General features: G+C 45.6%; 1 protein-coding gene across 3 annotated transcripts in view; it reads left to right on the top strand.

The window, feature by feature from the left end:
• Positions 1–3,759: 3,759 nt before the first annotated feature.
• WTAP (WT1 associated protein) overlaps positions 3,760–12,220 on the top strand; it is a 32,858-nt gene continuing 24,397 nt past the window's right edge. Inside the window, exons 1-3 of one of the 3 annotated variants that reach the window (XM_083176227.1) lie at positions 3,760–4,053; positions 11,011–11,046; positions 11,127–11,182. In XM_083176227.1, the coding sequence (XP_083032353.1) occupies positions 11,017–11,046; positions 11,127–11,182 (86 nt within the window). In that variant the 5' untranslated portion in view covers positions 3,760–4,053; positions 11,011–11,016. The remainder of the gene's footprint in view (positions 4,054–11,010; positions 11,047–11,126; positions 11,183–12,220) is intronic. The other 2 variants (XM_083176226.1, XM_083176225.1) reach the window with 2 other exon arrangements.

Genomic DNA, 12,220 nt, shown 5'->3' with positions numbered 1-12,220 from the left:
AGAACTCAAGAGGGAATCCCGCCAATGATGAGTCTTCTCCACATGCTCCCAGTAAGGCAGGTATTCAATGCGGCTGGTGAGGGGGTTAAACAGCGAGGATTGCAGAAAACCAGCGATCCTCGCTGTTTAACCCCCTCACCAACCGCTCGCCCTATTCAACGTTCAACTGCCCACACCTCCGACAAATAGGACGACCCTGAGGGTCAAAGCGATCAGTTGCCCGACGTCCTCTTGTGGACATGAATTCTCGCCACTCATTCCGCCCTTGTCTATCATTTGAGCGCCACCCAGTCTCAGTAGATGGAGAATTGTGCCCTTGGGCTAACTTTTGTAATTCTCTTTTGATTTTATTCATTCCCACTGTTAGATCTTCCACTAGTCCTTTCAAAGTGAAAGCCAGGTCAGTAGTAGGAGCCTGAACATTCTGTTGAAGAGCGGGTCTCATCCTTATTTCCTCCCCTGTCACCAATGCAGCATCATCATCATCACTGGCCCCTTCCTGAAAAGCCGGAAGTTCAGGAAAAGTTACTTCCTTCAACCTCACCATTCCCATCACCTTTATAGCTGTCCCCTTAAACTCCTCAATGGTTTTCAGACTGTTCTGCAATCTCAACATCTTCAATTGTATTTTAACTCCTTCATGATTGACTCCTTCAATAAATTGAGTTATTAGTGTCTCATCATCATCTTCATTTCCTTCCATATGACTCTCTCCTTTTACGTCACGTAAGGCCACTTGTAACCCCAACGCAAAGTCTCTCAAGGTCTCCTCTGGCTTTTGCTTCCTGTTATAGAACTGACTTTTACGCTCTGGTAGAGTGCTTGTGTCAAAGATCGTTGCTAATTTTTTTTAAATCTGATCAGCTATCTGTTTTTGACTTGACGGCTAGGACGATACCTCTCTTTTTGCTGCTCCTTTCAACTGACCCAGCAATATCTCAATTTGCTGTTGACTTCCTGGCTGATACAGTCTGAACATAGACTTAATCTTCTTCCTAAATGCCTTAAACACACTTCCATTTCTGTCTTTTTCTTCCCCAGAGTACATGGGAAGCCACGGGGCCCCAAAGTAGTAGGGAAGGGTTATATATATATATAGTTACATAGTTACATAGTAGTTAAGGCTGAAAAAAAGACTTGCATCCATCTAGTTCAACCTAGGTTTTTATAATAGACTATCCAATGCTTTATAGTATGTTCTGATAGAACATAGGGTTCGTACCCGTGTTAATAGGTTCAGTCTGCACACTTGATGAATACCTGCCTAAGTATAAGCTCCCTCTGTCTGCTGCACTCTTGCTCCCCAGACCTCTCCTCGCAGACTGCACTGCCCAGCTGCTGCTCACTCTCCTCTTGACACTGGTCATGTGACATGCTACTGACTTTTTGTGCAGCTACCAAGGCTGCTTGAACTTATCCACCACTGTAAACAAATTCACTCTAGCGCGTTTCATCGTCACACACAATACAATGGGGTCGATCCTATTAACCCCAAAGGGTGTGAGGTGCTGTTTTAATGCTGAAAACGGCACCTGAATTTGCAAGCTTATGTTGCAGTGCTGGGATATGTACAGAAATGTCCAGTGGTTATGTCTATTATCTGCCACTTGCATATAAAGATGATAGATGTACCATCTAACCAACCATATGGTTAACGTGTCCATTCAAACTAAGAAGCTGGAGCATTTACAACTAAAGACATTGAGCCCATTTCAGACCTGTTCGCATGGCTGTTAATTCGCACAGTGGATGACTATTGATGAACTTTTCATGTATATAGGCCGCAACAAGTGTGTTTGATGCCTGCCAGTGATGAACTCCTGCAACTTTTTCTGATTTCTAGCTGCATGGGTGGGAACTGAGCCTTGTGGGAGTACTAACAAAAAATGCAAAAAATTGCTGGGAGTGATAGAGAAAATGCAGGCCTGTCTAGGAAAATGCTAGGGGACCCATTTATCATTTAATATTCATGGCTTAATCCCGGAAAACAGGTAATAATATTAGCCACAAATATTATGTAGGAAATATTATGTAGGAGGCAGGCAATCTCCGATCCCTTCTGCGATCCCTCCTGCACGGTCGTTGGGCGCCTCACCCATTGGTTACTACATACCTCCCAACTTTGGAGGAGGCGGAGGCGGGACGTAGTTGCTGCGCGCCGCAGGCGCCCAACAATTTCGGGGGGGCCCTTAATTTGGGGGCGTGGCCTATACTTGCGGCTCTTTCGCGAGGCCACTCCCCCATTTTGACGCTAAGGGGGCATGACCCAGAGGCTCTGTGAGCCTCTAGCCATGCCCCCAGCCCCCTGGCTGCGGGAATAGACGCTGTGTGCATGCGCACAGCATTTATTCCCCGCTGCTTAGCAGCCGACAGGGGGGACTCCCAACAGCCCCCCTCACCGCGGGACACTGCCGGCTGCGGGTGGGACAGCGGGACAGGCCCTGATAATCGGGACTGTCCCGCTAAAATCGGGACTGTTGGGAGGTATGGTTACTATGCCAGTGTAAAAATCATTCGATGTTGAGCCTCTTACACAGGAATTTGGACATTTTCACACGGGTGCGTAAGGATTTGCACCTGTACACGTCCACTTGCACAGCGAGCACAATAACTAGCAAGGAGGGATTTCAATGGGGCGGGCAGCAGCTTAACTGAACGATGGCCGCTGCACACTCAGGGCGGTATTCAATGTGAATACCGGCGACGTGCAGCGAATCCTGTTTAGGATTCGCTGCACATTCGCCACTGGTCGCCGCGTTCCGGAGCCTCGCCGGCTCCGGTATTCAACGAGTCAGGGGTTTGCTGCCCCTGACCGGCGAATATGAGCTCCTGCGGCGAACGCCGCAGGGAGCCTGAGGACGGTGGCAGGCAGGGAGATGGAAGTCTCCCTGCCTGCCCCACAGCGTATGTGGGGGGGAGGTGGGCTCCCCGGGTGCCAGGCAGCACAGACTGCCCCCCGGGGTGCCAGCAGGGGACCGGGTATATTCACTACACCCGATCATGCATATGTAACGATCGGGTGCAGTGAATATATGAATATCTAATGAGCGGCTCGGCTCCTGCGCCCCCTGCTGGCTGGTCAGTGTAAAACAAAACACTTTATTTTAAAAGTTCACATTCCACTTCACCATAAAAAGATAGCGATTGCTACTCGGTGAATCATGGCGAAAAAACCTTGAAATGTATTCGCCATCTGGTCATTGAATAGGGTGATTAACCGTTTTTGTCAAAAATTCGCCTTACAACACAAAATCGCCATAAAAACCTGGCGAATCAGCCTCATTGAATACCGCCCTCAGTGTGCACAAACATGCCAAACCCCATGTATTAACTACCAAGTTGAAGTAATGTCATATTTTGTACACGATCTTATTAAAGGAATTATTTACTAAAGCAATATTTATTCTGCAAAACAGGTACATCTATCAAAGAAATAAATATGTAAGGAGTCAGGGACAGCGAGCTGACTCAGCGAAAGTGGTCAGTGTTGACCAAGCAATATGTGAAATAAATATGCAGATGGCGCAGAGGGGCATTGCACTGGAAGGACACCCGCTTGTTGTAATTGACAGTTAAGCATTGCAAGCAATGCGGAATTTCCATTTAGCGGTGATGTTGTACTGACAGCAATGCAATAATCACATTGTGCATGGACAGAAGACCTTGACAACAGAAAGCAGAGCATCACTACAGAGAGGAGGAGGCCTCAGCCTGTGTGCAGTACGTGCAGCAGTGCCGCCAGAGTGAGCGGAGACCAGGGGGTGTGTCTGTGTGTAACATGGAGGCTGGCTTGTCCAGCATTTCCTCCTCCGCCGCCATTTTGTGTTGGAGGCGCTGCTACTGAGAAAACAAGAGCGCAGAGGGGAAAAGGGGGGAGAAGACAAGAGCGCGAAACACGCACAGTGTGCATGAGCCAGACCCAGACTGCGCCGTGACCCAGGGACCCGCACTACGCCCCACTGCACCCGCCGACACCCGACATTCGCCCTCCAGTTTCCTGAGCGGGCGGTGTAAGCAGCAGGAGCCGCCCGGGCTGCGCAGCTCCCGCTGTAGGTAAGCCACAGGCCGCGCCCGCCCGGTGCCCCGCATCCCCCGGTGTAGCCGGCGCAGATACGGGATGTCCCGGCTGCAGACCCGCAGCGTTCTCCGTGTGTGCAATACGAGGCCGCCCGGGGCTGTTTGTCGTGTCAGAGTATTAAAGATGGCGGAGCGGAAGGTTCGGGGGCCTGACCTCGGGCGGCGGGCAGACGGGGGGAGGGAGCGGTGAGGTAGAATGCTGCCCGGACTGGCGTGTTGGTACGGAGGAGGGTGTAATTGCGCCATCACCCTGATCCCACGTATACATAGCCTGGCTGTAGCGGGGGTAACGCAGTTACGTCGCGGTCATTACCCCAAGTAATCGCAGGAAGAGCCCCGAGTGCGTGGGAGCAGGTGCCCGTGCGCGGTGTTCCTGGGGAGCTCCCACTCTGGTTACTGGTAGGCGCTAGATGTACAGTGGGATGTAAAGGCCCCGTACACTGTAGCATGAGAGGGCCCCCTGTGTTAGTCCGGCTGCTGTGTTCTTTGCTCTGGCCTGTGGGCGGCCATACGAGGAATGTACGCCTGAAAGCGTGTATGCATGTTTGTAGTATTTTCTTAATACTGTGATTATGTTATGTACTGAGAGTTTCTCCTGGCTGCTCTGGGGGTTCCCTGCTGCACATAGAGCATCGGTGTAGTGCTCCTATGTCTGCCAGTATACCCCAACCACTAATGCCCACAAGGAAGCCTTATACATTGTGTGACTTCTATAATTTCCAGTAAACCGTACTCTGTATGTAATCATCCGCTATGATTTATCTCCAATATTAAACATGTTGTTCTCTTGCAGGCCTACTTGTACGTCACACTGGGCTGTTCTGTTTATGTTTCCAGCACTACATATAAATGTTATCATTTTATATGTACTGCAATCCACTGGTCCTGAAGCATCTTCAGACCTCTCCTACTCCTGCATGCTTGGGGATCTGTTTGCAGAAGCAGTACGGATGGTGTAATGGTTAGCATTACTGCCTCACAGCACTGAGGTCATGGGTTCAATACCCACCATGGCCCTAACTGTGCGGAGTTTGTATATTCTCCCCGTACTTGCGTGGGTTTCCTCCGGGTACTCCGGTTTCCTCCCACAATCCAAAAATATACTGGTAGGTTAATTGGCTCCCAACAAAATTAACCCTAGAATGTCTGTGTGTGCATGTACATGTGGTAGGGAATATAGATTGTAAGCTCCACTGGGGCAGGGACTGATGTGAAAGGTGAAATATTCTCTGTATAGCGCTGCGGAATCTGTGTGCGCTATATAAGAAACTGCTAATAAATAAATAAATATCCGAAAGCTTGTTTGTGCTCGAGTGACAACTTCCACTACATGATCCAAGGGTAGAACAGAATAATAGGTTTACAAACCTTTCATTTTGGCTGCTGTTCATCTATGCACCTTTTCATTCCTGCATAATAGCTGTATGGTCCTGAACCACACCAATCTTAAGCATATCCTATTTCTCTGTAATGCTTAATCACAAGATTCTTTTACTCATTTCTGATGCACCTATTCATGTTTTATTGGTGCTGATCTACTATAATCCAGTTTCATATAGTTGCTGTGAATTGCATAGGGACACATTCTTATTACAGTTCTGATCTCCTCATACTATGGGTGCAGGTTTATCGGGCTTAAATTGTATGAAGTGTCAATGATATTTTATTAAAGGATATCTGGCAACAAAACTGCTGGTGCCTTTTTTTAGTGAGTTCTATAGAGCTGATAATGTGCCCACTTTAGATACTTTCAAACAACAGCTTAATCTCCTTTAAAAAAATATGTTTATAGCAAACTAGCGCCTGTTACTTTATTTTATGTTTATTTATAGGGAATATCTTTGTAAATGCCAATATGATATAGATTTATTTTAGATGAGGTTGGTTTTAAAAATATTCATATTTTCAACAGAAGTACTTTTAATTCCCCCCATAGTGTAATGCTTGCATGACCTCATAATTCACTTATTATCCTATCTGCACAAGTTTCTTGCATGTGGTATAAGTAGGCTTAAATACAAATAAATCTAATATAACATGAAATATGCAGAGGTTTCTTTTAGTGTCTGCTTTAGAAATGCTCTGGATTAAGTTGCCATTTAAAGTGGTTTACATTCTATTTGCAAGCGTTTATTGTCCGGCTTTAATTAGTTCCATTGTTTTTTGCCTATCCGATTTTTTTTTTTTTTTTTTTTTTCACTGATGTCTTGGCTAGTAGTTATCTACTTTTTTGCAGTTAATGGATATGTTTTAATATATCTATTCTACATGGCTATATACAGGAAAAAATGATCAGAGGTTGTAAAAAGGCGAGAGAAGGGTGGTAGTATCAGTGGCAGAAACAGGAAAGCTATTGCTGCTGATATTTTCAAGATCTGAAAGATGGGGCTGTAATCAGTGAATGAGTTGATGTTTGTTAACTTGTGCTTCATGTATGTTTTTAAATGCTATAGGTTATGCATTTCACAGACCTGTTCTGTAACCCAATTATCTAATGAACAGGTAGCGCTCAGAACTGCATATGGTGCAGTGTTCAGGCCACAAAGGACCACATCTTTTCAGATAAACAAGCTTCTCCCTTGATAATTGTCTTGCAGAATAATATGTGCACAATTTTGAAAAGTCTAGTAAAATGGGGGAGGTTCCCTTTGGAGTGAGATAACATACCTTACAATAGAACGGATATACCCATACATAGAAGTCTGGATGGGCAGACCATTTGTGTAATGTACTCTCAATGGCTAAAGTGTGATCATTCGGTGTAGAAATCAGTTGAATGCTCCTGGTCAATGGCTGTTGGCATAGTATTCTCTGAGGATGTAAGCATTTTTTTTTCTGTCAGGCTCCTGTAAAATCTGTTAAATTTGAGGATCCTTTTTTTTTTTTTTTTTATATATATATATATGGACACATAAAGAATGGTGTGTACTTTTAAGGGGGTAATTAAATTGGGTACTCTTTACCTAGATGGGCGCCCGCGATTGAAATCGCGGGCGTCGGGGGTAAAAATCGCGGCCATCGCGGGTACATAAAAATCTGCTACCCGCGATGACCGCGATTTTCCCATAGGGAACAATGTTAAAAAAGCTGATTGAGCGCGATTTTCATGTAAAATGCCTCAATGCCCGCGATTTGGCCATAGGAATCAATGTTAAATGGGCTACAGAGCCCAAATAGGCACAATTAACCCTTAAATATCCCCCCAAATTTTTAACGCCACCCCACGATCCACGCCAACCCGAAGCGTGGCGAGCGCAGCGGTACGCGTCCTCCGACCTTTTCATGCCCTACTATCCACTAGGGCGTGGAGTGAGAATAGAATAGTGTGGCGAGCCACCGAGCCCGAAGCGTGGCGAGCGGACGCGGATACCTTCACAGGTAGACGCGTCCCCTCGCGGGCTTCACTGGTGTCCGCGTCGCCACGGACACCTGTGAAGCCCGCGAGGGGACGCGTATAACTGTGAAGGTATCCGCGTCCCCTCGCGGGGCTCGCTGCGCTCGCCACGCTTCGGGCTCGGTGGCTCGCTGCGCTCGCCACACTATTCTATTCTCACTCCACGCCCTAGTGGATAGTAGGGCATGAAAAGGTCGGAGGACGCGTACCGCCGCCCCTCACGGGCTCGCTGCGCTCGCCACGCTTCGGGTTGGCGTGGATCGTGGGGTGGCGTTAAAAATTTGGGGGGACATTTAAGGGTTAATTGTGCTTATTTGGGCTCTGTGGCCCATTTAACATTGATTCCTATGGCCAAATCGGGTCCATTGAGGCATTTAACAGTAAAATCGTGTCCATCGGGCCTTTTAACATTGATTCCTATGGCAAATCGGGAGCATCGCGTCGCGGGTACATTTATGGCCGGCCGCGACGCGACCGACAAGATTTCCATGTTTACCATGGGTTTCAATGGGAAATCGCGGGCATCGCGTCGGTCGTGTCGCGGCCACACATAAATGTACCCGCGATCACCACGACGGGCGCCCATCTAAGTAAAGAGTACCTTAAATTGTTTTCCCCTGTAGCTGCCAATATGGGGCACAACATGGACAGAGGTTATTACTTCTGCATGTTTCACTTAGGACATAGTGACTTTCAAAATGGATTGGAAATCACAGCTATGGCGCCATTATTAAACCTTTGAGCGCCAAGTGAATTTTTTTCAAGCAAACATTTTTATTCATCATAATATGTTTTACCTTTATAGGAAATGTAATATGGGGCCTACACACGTAGCGATTTTTGCCTATTTTCTAAGCGATCTTACTAGATCCCTTAGAAATTAAGCACAAATTGCTGTGTGTAGGGTCCATAGAAATGTGTGGCCCTGCGCGTCACTATCGCTGGGCTTGATGGTTCAAGCATGCTTGAAATATCTATTCATCGCCCAAAATCTATTAAAACACTGGCAGGGACAGATGGCTCAGCACAAAGCTCCCATCGCCCTGTGTAAATCGCAGTGAATAGCACCAGGAGGGATCTTCTAGTCGACGTGCCTCTAATGCTGTGTACACACAGTACTTTTTGCCTTCCGATGTTGATGATCTAGTCAACATCGAATGCAGATCGCAAGGGTTTTAACCCTTCAGATCCCGATCCGATGCGCGTTCACGTATCGCAAGGCAGAAAGTCTTGTCTGCCTTGACTATATAGTGCAGATCTGCACTATATAGTCAGACGTATATGCAAATCGGATGTGCCTTCAGATACTATCCACGATCCAATCGGATCGTGGATAGTATCTGAAGGCACATCTGACCGTGTGTACACACCATTAGTTGGAGAATTGCGGGTGTGAGTACCAGCATTTTCCAACTTAAGCGCTGTAAGGTGCCAGCAGAAATCCACTAGTCAGAGCTCTCTCCCGATGATATTCAATGCATCATGTGGTCAACTCACTGCATTGAATTGACCCCATAGAATGCAGATTACAGCCAGCATGGCAACGTATGCATCTTTGGAATCATATTCTGACCGCTCTGTACAGCTTCTTTTAATAATAATAAGGACAGTCAGTGAGATTTAAAAATCTATGTCTGCAGAATAATGGCACTAAGGTGTCTGTTTTTACAATGCAGTTGCAATGTCATGGCAAATTAGCATTTACTAATGCTCTTTATCATTTAGTCATGGCACTAGGTTCCATTGTAATTTTTTTTTTTTTTTTTGTAAGCTTTTGATATAATGCTTAACACACACTTGGCTAGTGTATACCAGCATATATCTGAACAAAGTCATTCGGCTGTGTAGCACAGCTGATGGCCTATATGTATGTAAAGATATAGTATAGATTGTAAGCTTGCAGCAGGGCCCTCTAACCCCCTAGTCTGTCTAAAGGGCCCTACATACGCAGAGATGTGTGCCAGAGATACATAACGGGAGATTCAGCACAAGAGATTTCACTAATTGGCTCATTTCAGACAATGAGCCACATACAGAGAGATTTGTGTCAGAGATTCAAATTGGGAGATTCAGCACGGGAGATCTCAAATCTGTCACGACTGGACATTGTGCAGCTGGCTACTCTGGATGTGCCTGCCCAGACTGCGCTATATATATATATATATATATATATATATATATATATATATATATATATATATATATACACACACACACACACAGTATATATATATATATATATATATATATATATATATATATATATATATATATACACAGTATATATATATATATATGCATACACAGTTTAATAGTTTTAGTCCCCCATATAAAAAGTTTAATCGTTGGTGGTATAGTGTGGCATCCCCCTCTCCCCTCAACCGTTGGTGGCACAGTGTAAAAAAAAAAAAAATATACTTACCAACTCCGTTGTCTTCCAGCGTCGCGTCCTCTCACTGCAGCTTCCATCTGACTGCAGAGGGCGGGCGCGGCACCCGGCAGGTCCAGGAAGCGTCTCTGCTGGGCTCCGGCGGCGAGGCTTCCAGGCGGCGGGGCTTCCAGGCGGCGGCGGCGGGGCTTCCAGGTCGGTGGCAGCGGGGCTTGACAGTCACAGTCACCGGCATGACAGTCGCTCAGATGGCCCTGCTCATCCCCGCGCCACACATGCGGGAGATGAGCAGGAGCTTCTGAGCGACTGTTATGAATTGACTGACCGGGCCATTCTGAATCTTGTGCAGATTCAGAACGGCGGGGGCGCGCATGTAAATCGCTGTGTGGGCTATATACACAGCGATTTACATGCATTTTCAGGCATTTTCTGAGCGATTTAGTAAAATCGCTCAGAAAGTGCCTGAAAATTGTGCTGTGTGTGGGGGCCATAAGAAACTGTAAATAAATATTGTGCTGTGTGTACTGGCAATCTGCTGACCTCTTGTACACTCTGCACATGCCAGCGGTTTTTGACCGATCAACTGGGCGGGTGCATGTAAATGTATGCCCAGTTGTCATCCGTCACAGCTGATGTGGCAGTGTGTATGCAGAACTCACTGCCTGATCAACTGATATTATTAGGTTTGTACCTAGTTATAGGCTAAATAAGCATGCATAAGCTTTTCATGCACTGCAGAGGCAGAGCACCAGCAGTCTAAATGAGGGCATGGAAATTTGAAAGGATTTTAGTGTTCATTGTACTGTAGTGCGCTCCTGAAAGGTGGCATGATTCAAAAGGGGGTGCATCCTTAAAATGATAGGGACAGTCAGGCTGACTGGGATGGAAATGCTTAGGGATAACTATACTGACACAGTGATCATGACTGTATTGCCTTCCCATGGTCTGTGTCCCAGCTACTGGGTGGGGGCAACAAGGGTAGTACAGCCATAGCTGCCATGTGAGAAAGCATAGAGGAAGACATGTATACTTTAAAGGCTTAAATGATGACAAGATGACTGTAATAGTTTGTGTAGAAGTTGATTTTTATACTGTAAAATCTCGCTATGGCAGCCAAATTCTGGAACTGATGTCTTTCTTATATCTCTAGGTCACAATGACTAACGAAGAACCTCTTCCAAAAAAGGTCAGTTTAAAATCCAATTTCATCCTGTCCTATATTGTCGTCTGTTAAAATGAAGTCTAATGCATTTGTTTGGGTTTCAGGTTCGTTTTAGTGAAGCGGATTTCAAGGTTTTACCAAGGGAAGAGCTTCTTCAGAGGTAAAGAATGGTTTCATTAGTGACCTAAGGCCATAGCACAATTATTTGACATCATTTTCTTTTGCTGGTAAAGTTGAATCTCCCCAAATGAAATGGAATGCAGATAAACATTCCCTTACGACGTTGGTGCTTGACCAGAGGGCTAGAGCAATCCTGTAATAGATTACTGCTAAGCTGTTTCTAGCAGTGAAGTGTTGGCAGTGACTCCTATGTGAACATATCGTTCTAGAATATAGGAGTCCAAAACAGAGCTTTATAATTAGCGACGGTTTAGAAGAGATTTTAGCTCTGGTAGATGGCCATTGATGCGCTGTCTGTATTACTTCATAACTTTCATGTTTTGTGAAAGGTAAAGTTTCTTTAAGCCAACATTTCTGGTTAGAGGATTCATATGCCCAATGCACTCCATTAAATTGGGACCTTTTTCACTTTGGCTTAGGAAAGTGGTAAGCAATTATTCTGGTTTTGGTGTTACCAAAAGGTAAAGCTTACATAATTGGTAGAGTATTGCCTATTATTTGCTTGCTGAATTGACCGACTACAGAAAAACAGCTCCAGTAATGAGCAAATTTGAACAATTGAAAGTTATATATTCTGAAAAGATGGGGTATTGTAATCATTTTCACACTTGTCTGAGAGGTTATTGTGATGTGACCAAAGCCAGTCCGTTTGCTTACTGGTCCCCTAATAGCTGTGCAAAGGATTGTAACGGTGTACAAGTGAAGCAAATGCTCTGGGCTCTCATGCATTAGTACATAAAATCCTATTGACATTCAGGGGCAGTTGTATCCTTGCTTGGAGGGAGATAAATCACTAGCCTAGATGGGATTTTTTTTTAGCTATATAGTGCTAGTTAGTGAGATGGCACTCGCACATTGTTGAATAAATGGTGCAGTGTCCATATAAGTTCATGCCATGTTAAGTCACCTCCATGTGTGGCGGAGAAAGCAAAGAACTCACGCTCCGTGCTAAAGGAATGATTTTAAAAGAATATGTCCACAAACAATTGGACTGTGGGTGACTGCTGTCTGTCTGTGG

The sequence above is a fragment of the Crinia signifera genome, chromosome 3, assembly GCF_055691185.1.
Source record: "Crinia signifera chromosome 3, ASM5569118v1, whole genome shotgun sequence".
NCBI lineage: Eukaryota > Metazoa > Chordata > Amphibia > Anura > Myobatrachidae > Crinia > Crinia signifera.
This window is presented reverse-complemented; position numbering and strand designations above follow the sequence as displayed.